Here is a 12,215-nt window from a genome sequence, read left to right as displayed (position 1 = left end):
CAAAGGCCTGCTGAGAAGCGACAGAGGCCTGTCTAGAAAAAGGCAAATGCCAACCCAAAGATGAAGTCTGGCCTGGAAGAAATGGAGACTGGGGGAGGGAGTGTCTTTGAAGGAAGGTTGAACAAAATGGACACCACGAATTTGGAGACCAATTGAGAAAATATGGAGGTCATAGTGGAGCATCAAGAAGCCCCTAAAGGAGACGCCACAGTGGAAACTTTTGGAGCACTGATGAAGCTGTATGGGGACCAGCATCTGGCTGTAGGGAGCCACTGACAGCAGAGGAAGTCAACCCAGGGTGATGGTGGGTCCCAGAAAAATTTGGCCCTTGCCCACAGAGGGATGACCTGCTGTGTCTTTCCTGCACTGTGGAAGGGACCCGGTTGTTATGGACTGGGCAGGGACAATGTTGCAAGAGGAACCTCAACAGGACATACTTTCAGGAAGAGACATTGAATGCAACCAGACTGCAGGAATGGAATAAGGGACTGAGACTTAAAGGAGCAACTTTGTGTAGGAAGCAAGAGGACATTGGCAGGATCTTCAGGAGATGCTGGAGATTGTGAAGTGAAGAGTCAAACCTTCAGTTAGGATTGCCCATACTGATCAGAAAAGCAGGATGATGGTGATACATGTGGACTGGCTCACGCCATATCATGGAGCTTCTTGGAACGAGTGGCTTTAATGAGGGAGCAGTGGGAGCATTTGGAGAGTAATCAGCATGAGAAAAGTGTCATGGGGAGGAAGGTTAAACCAATCAGAGACACACAAGCAGAGCCCTCTGAAAAGAAGCAGTATGCCTGTAAGCTATTCAGGATGAATAGCCTTAAGGAGGAAGCAGTGTAGCAGGTAAACCCATTTCTAGGCAACAGTGACAAATAGGTTACTGCAGGAAGAGTTTGCGCCCAATAATAGAGGTACTTTTGGAAATGTGGGTTTCTACAGTGGTATGTGCCGAAGGGTTATAAGGAGGACAACTGGAGAAAGAATAATCATTTGTAAGGGAGACACCATTCCAAGAGGACTTGAGTCTGGAAGCAGAGGGATAGCCATCGTTGGAGCCATTACCAGGAAACTACTAGTGAAGAGACTGCATGCTGGAAAATGTTTTTTAGGACATGCTCTGTGATTTGTAGAGTGTGGAAATTAGCGATGGCACTGTAATTAATCATAATTGTGAGTTGTTTGTTAAAGTGGTAAAAAAATCCAATATCCAGTCCAAAACCCTGTCTAGAGCCACACTTGACGATAGAGTTATTGAGAGAGTGGATCTTAATTGCAGGAACATGATAGGAATATTTATTAACTTTTTTCACTCTTTTCAAGAAACAGTTATATTCATTTAAAATGCTATAATTGTTTTTTTTTTTTTTAATTTCTACTTATTACCATTGGTTGGCACCTTTATTACCTGAATTTGTTCAAGAGGTACGTACGTATCTTTAGGTCCCAGGATATTGTGATATCAGTAGTGTATGTGGAAGGCTAAAGCTTGGTATTTGCTGAGGTGGATTTGATGGTGGAACATGTGTGAAGATCATTATTTATCCACTAATTGTAAACATTTAGATTGAGGGCGCAGAAGGCTTCCAGTTTGCTAAAGTTTCCTTACAAACAAGCTGTGGTGGACTTTATGGAGGCCTCTTTGTACATGTGAAGTAGAGGATCCTGTCATGCTATGATTTTAGTGTAATCAGTTTCAGAATTATCATGTAGTATGTCAGTTAAACTATTCCCATCTTAAGTGATTTCTGTTGACTGCAAAATACTAGTTGATGTGGTTGTGGCCAGAAAATTGGTCTTGAATTGTTTGAGTGCTCTTATTTATAAGCAGTTGCAACACTTTACTTTTCTTTGATAAAAAGGAGATGCATGTGTTCCAGCTAGCACAAAGAAACGTACAGAATCTGCAGGCACCCATGCTGCAGCAGCTGATGACTTTAGCTACTGCATTTTGACTTATCCAGTCCATATTTAATGGTTTTTATTTTGTTGTACTTCTAAGTGTTTTTTTTGCTAATTCAGTGCATGATTTCTCTATATTTTTAAAATAATAATGTATTTGTTTTGATCATTCCATATAAGTAGAAATAATTGTATTTTTTTCACTTTCAAATTGTATCTTCTTCACTTTATTTAAGTGTAGACATGTAGGTCTGTATATATAATTGTGGATGGTACTAGTAAATGATTGTAATGACCATAAATGTTCAGAGGAATCTTCTTTTTAATGCATTCTGATTCTTCTAACCAGCAGTCAATGAAAAACTCCCAATTTTTTATACAGCTAAACTAGGAAGTTCAGAGAACTTCAGTCACATTTTAAAGTGGTTAGAGAACCTACATGGTGAATAAATATGTATACACAAAACTTCATAAACATTAATTTACAGTCAGAAGGGAGAGTTTTGAGGTTTTCGTGACAGTGAAGATACACATTGCGGTCTTCTAGGTAATGGTTTCCCAGTGGGAGGTGTGGCCCCCAAGGGGACCATGAAACTTATTCTGGGGGATGCCAGAAATGGCCTCGTGAGAGACATGCTGAATGAATTTCAATTAATAACATATATGTGGTTATTTATGAATTGCTTTTTGACATTTCTGAATAAAATTTTAAGTCATTTTTATATGATGGGAAGGGCATAGCCTTTTTTATTTTTATGAATGCAACCTTAGACTAAAGTAGATTGAGCACCATTGGTCTAGGTTATGACACTAATTTTGTAGGTGGGTGTGAACATTCTGGGAAAACCTACACACTGATATATACAGGATGTCCGGATGAAAGGTATTCGAAATAAAATAATGATGTCTCACAAAGCATTTATTATGCATATTTATGGGTTACACCATTACAAAGGGGGAAACTATCAAAGCTTTTTTTCTGAATATATATTTTTCTCAGTAAATTTCACTTTGGGCTTCCTTGGTGGCACAACATATATCCAGACTATATTCAACCTCGTTCAATGTTGCTTGAAGCATGTTTGGTGTTACCATAGCCAAAGCATCCCTTATGTGGGCTTTCAGGTGTTGAAGGTCGTTGATCTTAACCTGGTAGATAGTGTTCTTCACATAACCCCACAAGAAAAAATCCATTGGGGTTAAATCTGGCAACCTAGGAGGCCAAGCGATTGGTCCACCTCTGCTGATATATTTCCCAGCCATTTCTCTGTCCAGGTGATTCCTAACATTGTGGCAGAAATGTGGCAGGTCATGCACATAAACCAGCAACGAAAAAAAAAAAACTTTCGTTTCTGATTATATAAACCAGATATGTATATGACAGTTTCTGAGATATACATATTTTATTTGGATACCTTTCTTCTGGACACCCTTTGCTAGATCAGCTTGCAGCCTGAAGTAGCAGGTACCTGCTCTGTTGTATCCATTAGATAGAGCCAATCCCAATTTAATGGAATAAGTTGATTCTAAAGGGCAGGACTAGATTCACCAGGCTGAAGAGTAGCATTGAGTGGATCTTTTGTGAATGTGGTAATGAACCTGATGGAGGCCATCAGTTTCTCCAGTCTATATTCAGTGTCAGAATTGTCAGTAACAAGACTAAAGCAGTGTGATTGAACTTACTGAAAGATGTCCTGTTTATATCACTTGAACGAATCAAAATGATTTGTGTACTTCATGGTTTTTCATTTTTCTTCTGCACTTTTTCACAGAAACTAAGAGTTTAACAGAATTATTAGATATTTATGTTACACAGTTTAATTTTGTACTCCATAAAATTATAGGTACTGTCGGTACTTTATATATAAAGTACTTTTCTATAACATTTTGTCAGACTTTGTAAAAGACTGCATATAATCAAGATCCTAATTTTTTCAGTTGTGTGTTTTAATTTTTTTACAGGATCTCCTGTTGCCATGAGTATTCATTATCTGTGCTATCTGTGTACCATGATTTTGTGATTTTGTTATATTTCAACTTTGTACATACATTATGATACTGTATACATTACCACTTTTTAGACTGTATTCAGTATATTGCAGATATATTTAGCTCTTTCACCCTTCTGAAGCACTGAGACACACAAATAGGTACAGCATATTGAAATTTGCAGACCGAAAACAGCATGCACTACTTGTATGGTAGTTAAATGGTATGATGAGTTGACCTAGAGCAAATTAGCCCTAAGTTATTTCTGTGCGTGTGTGTGGCAGAGAGCATGGTTTACATTTTAGTGTTAGAAATACTGGGTTACTTTTCTTTGGGAAGTTAGCATATGTTGGGCCTAATCATAAAAGTACTTCCTGCACTCCCAAATCTATTGACATACCACCTGTCCTTGTATTATATGTTGTAATGCTTTACTTTAAATTATCATTTTCAGTATTTTCTTGCTTATATTTAAATCACAGTAAATGGAATGGCTAATGTCTGGCAGAATACAGAGTGATCAAAAAGGGGCGCAATCTGTGAGAGATATAAGTTATTTATATTAAGTTTATTTGGGACAGTGACACATCAAATCAGAAAGAAACAAAATAGACACTACTGTGTCAACATTTATTTTTATTTGATTTTGATGATATCATTACATGTTTTGACCCTTTAGCTGGATCATCATCAGGTGTACGTGAATACTATTTAGCTTCAGAATTGCTTCATTAATCAATATGAATTCATATTGTGTCTGTATAGTAATTCTATACTGACAATTATATCTCAGTTTTTTAAAATGTGATTCAAATGTAGTTAAAACTAGACATTAAACTTGATATTAAATGGATAAAAATCAAAATTACAATTAAAATGGCTATTAGGGTAATTATAGTGAATATTACAAATTCCATTTAAACCCTGTACCTACTACATATCATATGTGTGTTGCTTGCTGTTCCACTATGGTGGTGATATTGTGCTGTAGGGTGACTGCTTGCTTGGACCTTTCTTCAGAATATAGGTCATGTTGGTTTTTTGACCTTCATATTAAACGTGTGAAGGCTGAACACGTTCGGGGTATTCCACTTGGGTTGTTTATACATGGACTGAGATGTTCATACTTTATATTATGTATATATGCAGATCCTCATGTTGAGTGTTATAGCTGTGCTCTAGCTGTTCTGTCTGCACTGCTTGTTGAGGACTATCTGTGTTGTGCGACTGTCCCAAATTATATACAGGGTGTCCCAGGAGGAATGTGCCAAACTTCGGGAGGGTGTTCCTTATGTTAAAGTATGCCGATATAACCCAAAACACCTATGTCCAAAGTTGAACGGTTACAGAGATAATGGCCCGAGAAAAGTGTGGTCTTCTGGCGGGTCCACGCACTATACCTGTCAGCTGAGACGTCTCATCTATGTTTGTCCTTGAGTGTGGTGATTCACACTAGGCGTAAGCTCATGCACTACCTACAGAGTACGTTGCGGCCGGGTCGTGAATGGTTGGTAAATTAGTTGTGCGGAGTTGCTGAAATGCCTCTTGTGTTTTCACACGTGGAATATTGTGATATGCATTTTGTGTGTGGATTTTGCGGTGGCAATGCATGTGCTACTGTCGAAGAATACCAAAGGCGTTTTCCCGATCGAAGGATTCCATCTCGAAGTGTATTTACATGAATTCACCAGACATTGTGTGATACTGGTTCTCTTCGAATGTTTCTGTGCACTCTGAAAGGGAGGATGTACGAATGATAAACACACGAGAGAACATTCTTGAGATGGTTCAGAGAAGTCCGCGTCTGTCCACTCGTAGAATGGCCTCTCGCATCGGTGTATCACGTATGCAGGTGTGGCGAACTTTACATGATGAAGAGTTGTATCCTTACCATGATCAAAGGGTACAACATCTGGAACCAGGCGACCATGCTCAGCGTATGGATTTGTGCCACTGGATAAAAGCTCATCCCGAACTGTTAAGCGTCATTTTATTCAGTGGTGAGGCATCTTTTACCCCGGACGGTGTAAATAATTTACGAAATGTGCATACATGGTCCCATAATAATCCACATGAGATAATGGAAACGAAATTCCAAAAGAGATTTTCCATGAATGTACGTTTAATACAGTTATGTAGTCTGTTTATACCATTATGCACAGTCAGCCATGTTACGTCAGCGCTTGCCAGTCGTGTGTCATGTATAGTGCTTGGAAACCTAAGGACAATTATGACATGGCGAGCGAGTATTTTGTACTTCAATTTTATGGCTTCATGTCACTCACAAGTTAGTTTGATGTTACGTACATTATTAACATTACAGAAACCACATATCCCTGCCAGTTTTAATATGTATTTTGTAATCAACAAGTGTGTAACACTGGTCAAAGTTTCATACTTCTCTGGCAATTATTTCCATAACCGTTCAACTTTGGACATAGGTGTTTTGGGTTATATCAGCATACTTTAACATAAGGAACACCCTCCCGAAGTTTGGCACATTCCTCCTGGGACACCCTGTATATTATCTTTTAATAAATACAACACAACAGGATGCATACCATAAAGATTATATATTAAGTTGTTTGAACTACACTAATTTATGCCATATCATTTCAGTTTTCTAATTCCAATGAAACAAAAGTGCTTACTGAGTAGCTACCAATGCCTGAGGTACTCAAAAAAGCCCCCTACCGTTTATTATTCCAAAAGGTTCTTTATCAGGACCCAACCTGAGCCAGTTCAGTCCATATTCTGTTGAACACATTCTAAAAAATACTGAAAGTGATTTTTCCTTTACAGCACAAAATTCACTCCCAGCTGGTTCTGTGCTCTCTGTCCTATTGTTTGTTTGTGAGTTTTGAGGTTCTTACAGTAGTGAAATAAGACTGTAACCTCCTGAAATGTGACACTATGTAGTTTGGTAGATAGGTAGTTGTCTACCAAATAGCAACATATTTCAGAAGACTGTATTCTTATTGATTTCTTTGGAGTTAGGCTATCTGGAAATGTTTGCATATATGCCTTCTGTTTTTGTAATACACATGCACATAATGTAATAAAATTAAGTATTGTATTGAGGGGCTATGCTACAAGCTGGAAGGTCGCGGGTTCAAGTCCCGATGAGGTCATTTGATTTTTTTCAATTGACAAAATCCTTCCAGCCACACTATGGCCATGAGGCCGACTAAGCCTCTAACATAAATGAGTACCAGGAATTAATTAAATAATTTTCCTGGGGAGTGAAGCACAGCCGGCGCGTTAGGCTGACAACCTTACCGCCATCTTTGAGCCGATTGTCTAGATAATGTGGGACCCTCAACGTCTCACAACCCTATGGGCCTTCACGGCCTGGTACAGGGGTAACTTCACTTTACTTACTTTTATTGTTTACTACAATTCTTTATTGGGATCTGTCATAACACAACAACGAAATGGTCTAGGTCAGCATCACCTTAGCTAAATGTTTCGGCTTTTAAAGGCATCATCAGGCAAATACATGGTTACTGCTCTCACACACTATGTGACTGAGGAATAGGTTTCAATTCCTGACAGGGGCAGGGAGATTTTTCTCTTCTCTACAATTCAGGCCAGCATTAAGGCCCATACAGCCTCCTGTCCAGTAGGTACTGAGGTATGTTTCCCCAAGGGTAAAGACACCAAGGTGTGAAGCTGGATATTCACCTTTGTTAAGAATGTGTGGAGCTGTACTTATCAGAGGTATCTTGCTTCATTATGCACATAGAGAGCTTTACCTTTTGCCTTCTACGCAGTTTCTGTCCTTAAAGTATTTAAACATTTTAAACAAAAAACATTTTAATTAACTCTTCATATGGGAATTTATATCACCCAGCAAAGGAATAGAGCAATGTCTAAAAATGAATACAGATTGATCTTTCTCAGTTACAGTGATCTTAAAGGGGTTTACATTGTATTGACATGCCTAGTAGATGTGTCAAAATCCTGGACCAAGTAAATTCTACATTGGAATATGAGTGTTGCATGATCTCTTGATCACTCTGTCAATTGTAGAATTTAAGATCAGTGATAAAATTTACTCAGCATACGATATACGATATAAACTCTGTCCTAAGTGCAACAATTTATTGTAGGTCTTTCGTCTTGCTTTCTCTTACACTACATGTTTTGGCCGCAAATGGTCATCATCAGGTGTAAACACTCACGTAGCTGTTACACTGCACTTAGTTTAAAATTTAAAACACCGGTCTTCTCAATTGTTCCCTTCGTCATTGCTAACAGAATCTACTTTGCTGATATTTGTCTGATTCGTACATTATCTTTGTTACCTACACATGTCAATTTTGACTTTCATGAACTGGCACTTTCAAATCTTCAGTTCCAATTTTAAAACTCCTTTAAAAATTTAAAATTCTCAGGGTTACTCGCCCTATGTCAATAGTGCTGCAGCGGCTAATTCTTGTTTTCAGCACTGTACAGGTGTTATTCTGTGTAGGCTCCCTGTGTGCGTGCTGCTGCTTATCTTTACTACATGTGCTCAAGGAGCCTACACAGAATAACACCTGTAAAGTGCTGAAAACAAGAAGTAGCCGCTGCAGCACTATAGACATAGGGCGAGTAACCCTGAGAATTTTAAATTTTTAAAATTGGAACTGAAGATTTAAAATTGCCAGTTCATGAAAGTCAAAATTGACGTATGTAGGTAACAAAGATAATGCACGAATCAGACAAATATCAGCAAAGTAGATTCTGTTAGCAACGATGAAGGGAACAATTGAGAAGACCGGTGTTTTAAATTTTAAACTAAGTGCAGTGTAACAGCTATGTGAGTGTTTACACCTGATGACGGCTGTTTGCAGCCGAAACATGTAGTGTAAAAGAAAGCAAGACAAAAGACCTACAATAAATTGTTGCACTTAGGACAGAGTTTGTATCATATATCGTATAGAGTGCAACAGGATGCTTAAATATACTGAGCATGTTTGCTCCCATGCATGAGTGAGCACAAAGACACATGAGCAGCACTCCAGTCTGAATGGCAATTGCCCAAAAATTTTGTTTCAAATTGAACATAATATTTTCAGTTTATATCATGTGTTTTACTATTATATCTTTACAGTGTTCCTTTGTAATTTAGTGACTGAGTGAAGTGGTAAACTGTGTAGTCACATCCTGAAGAAAGCAGACATAATTTGGATGAGATGTTTTTGTATAATTTTTTTGTATGATGGAGCAAACAGATGAGGAACATTATTCATTCATTAATGGCTCTGATAGTGAATGTAGTAATAATATACTCTAATGAATACAGTGTATAAGTTTTTTCTTTAAATAGTTCTGCTTAGTGTAGTTCATATATGATAGTTATACAATAGTTGTTCCATTTAATGTACTTCATATACAGGATGTCCCATTTATCGTGAAACCCATTATGATAGCATGCCATCAGATTGTGATTAGTTGGTAATACCAATATTAGTGTGATGTGTTCTGTGATGTAACCACATGTTATAGCAGGTACTGGAAATAACCTTCATCTGTCAGACATGCCTGACACCTGGTGAACATGGTATTGAAAACAGTTTGATGTTCTTAGAGCCAAATTGACAATATTGCAAACTCAATTTCTTTTTTATTGATTCTCTCTGTGTGGAATGTCCTAGTAACTTTGTCTTTTAGACTTCCCCATAGATACTAATCACATGGAGTCGGATAGGGTGAGTGAATGGCCACAAAGGGTGATCAATTATTCATTCACAAAAAATGTTGCATAGGGCAGTCACTGAACTATTTGCTATGTGACCATTTGCATCAGCTTCCTGAAAGAATGCATGATACTTAGGTTCTGGCAAATATATCTTTCTGAATTTATTACCTCTGAAAAAAAGGATACCCAGTAGGTCTTCTTCCAGTTATATTACACTCTACACCAGCTTTAATAACCTGTAAAAACACTTTATATAGCGGTCCAGATTTTCTGATGACCATATGCTGGTTATTTATGTGCGCTCTCAAATGAAACTACCTCATCTGAAATATAAATTGGCAGTGGGTCAATTTCACCAACACACACTCGCCTCACAAGACCAGTTACAAAACTGCACCCTTGCAGCAGAATGTATCTCATAGAGTTTTTCCACCAGTGTAGTTTTATAAGGCTTAAGATGAAACAGCTTTTGTTCTCTTGCACAGACAGCTTTGATGCACTTTAAACAAATTCTGATACTACTAGTGTTTCTTCTGCAAGAACATGTCATGTACAGTTCTCTTTCAAAAAGAGCTACTCAGAATCTGTTTACTGTTTAATGTGCTGCTGTTTTTAAAGAACTGATATACAGGAAACTTTCATCCAAATTTCCTGTGACATCTTGTAAAAGATTTCTTATACTAAGGTTTCAGCTGTGAACACTGTCTGCTCCATCTTCAGTAACACAAACAATCTGTTTCACAGTTGTTACGATGTGAGACTGATCAACCACATCCAAATGGCAAGTCCTACCACAGAGTAAATAAGTGACAGTGGTAACCTAGTATCACTGCCAGGTGGGCTCCAAGATACATGGGACTCACTGTATGATTGAAAATTTTATGAACTGTGAAACATTGTTTGTTTGTTTTTTTCAGATGGACAATCCTGTGTCTACAAGCATCAATTACATAGGTTCGCAAAATAATGCCACACACTATTCACAGGTAAGTGCTGCATCATGCAGACTTGTGAACATGATTATATACTGTTCAATTTGATCCACGTAATACTTGATGTGTGCAAATTTAGTATCACAATGCTAAATTTTTCACACTTAATTTCCTTCCTGTGTATCTATTATAATAGATACACAGGAATACAATAATTATTGAGTAATCCATACAGCTCCAAAGAAGTATGTTAGCAAGAGTCCAGTCAGATGAAGTCTCCAGTGCAGCCCAAAATTGTTTACTTCCAGCAAATATTTAAGCTCTGTTTATAACATGTTAGAATAAGTACTCAAAGTGTAACAATTCTGATGCATTCACACCTTTTTTAGTTTTCTCAGATATGGTTAGATTTGTAGGAAAAGTGTATTGGGCGTGAAATAACTGTTCCATTATTCCTTACAATGTTTGTTCAAAACATTTTTGGTCCAATAGCAGGTTATACTTGAGATATGCATAGAGATACATATATTTTTGTTTAAATGTGAAATTTTTAGCAAATTTTAATTAAACTCACGATATAAAATTTCATGAAATGTGTTTGGCACTTCTGAAGTTGTTGCACATGAATGATGTGGCTGTAGTAGTAGTAATAGTGGTGGCGGTGGTGGAGGCAGCGGCGATGGCGGCATTGGCCGTCATCATCGTTGTTGTTGTTGTTGCTGTTGTTGTTGTTGTTGTTGTTGTTGTTGTTTCCTGGCTGCTCCAAATTTCAGTAACTCGTGTCATTTTATGTCATGGCTTCTAATAGAATACATATCTGAGAGAATGTAGATGTCTGTAGTGCACAGTGAATGCTTCTAGGAGGTTTTAGCGGGAAGGAGAAGTTTACATCATGTTGAGGCAAATATAGTATTTTATATAGTGCATTTTAAAAGCTTTGTGATCTATTATAGAAAATCCTTCTATGTCCCCACTCTTTCCTCCCCTGCCCTGTGGTTGGTAGGATCCTAAGTACAAAACAACAGTATAGAATTGAATATATTGTGACATGGATGGCACAAGAGGAAGTAGGGGTCACATGAACTCTGCAGTCTCGCAAGTGACGTCACATACCCCCACTCCTTCCATCATTATGCAATGCTCGGTAAACACCCCTCCCCCATGGTGACATAACAGCACTTCCCACAGTGATGTAACGGGACACCGCGGTTACTACACAGCAATAAACAACTCTAGGCAGCGTTGCCGAGCAACACCTGTAAACATGGCGATTATGCAACAGGGAAGCGAAGTGCGTTTTTCGCTGTCTGGCTGAGGATTTATAAGAGAACTGGAATGCCTAAGCAGTTCAGTTGAAGTCTAGCAGTCGCTGAGTTCAGTTGCAGCGAGTGAATTGTGAACATGAAGAAGACATAAGTTTAGCAGCCGTGGAAGAAGAAGAACCGAATGCATGATAAGAAGAGTTTGTATGCGATAATCAGTCATATTTGGTGATAACTGAGAAGGTAACGGGAGTTTGTAATTCAGTGACACTTGTATAGCTCCCGCGTTATAAATACGTGAAGACTACTGAAGAGATTATTGTGAGGGGTTTGTAAATTGTCTAAACCCGCAACTATGTAGTTACGACTTGTAGGTTGTTAAATAAACCAATTAACAATTTGAACGGTGTCTTTAGTAGCAAAATACGTTACAATATAAAG

At 38.0% G+C, this 12,215-nt stretch overlaps 1 protein-coding gene across 1 annotated transcript in view; it reads left to right on the top strand.

The window, feature by feature from the left end:
- Positions 1-12,215, top strand: part of LOC111871541 (CREB-regulated transcription coactivator 1) — a 168,186-nt gene that overhangs the window by 141,633 nt on the left and 14,338 nt on the right. Inside the window, exon 12 of the mRNA XM_033754296.1 lies at positions 10,498-10,566. Coding sequence (XP_033610187.1) covers positions 10,498-10,566 — 69 coding nt within the window. The remainder of the gene's footprint in view (positions 1-10,497; positions 10,567-12,215) is intronic.

Source organism: Cryptotermes secundus, unplaced genomic scaffold (assembly GCF_002891405.2).
Source record: "Cryptotermes secundus unplaced genomic scaffold, Csec_1.0 scaffold1066, whole genome shotgun sequence".
NCBI classification, from domain to species: Eukaryota; Metazoa; Arthropoda; class Insecta; order Blattodea; family Kalotermitidae; genus Cryptotermes; species Cryptotermes secundus.
Note: the sequence above shows the minus strand (reverse complement) of the source record. Positions and strands in the feature narration are given on the sequence as shown.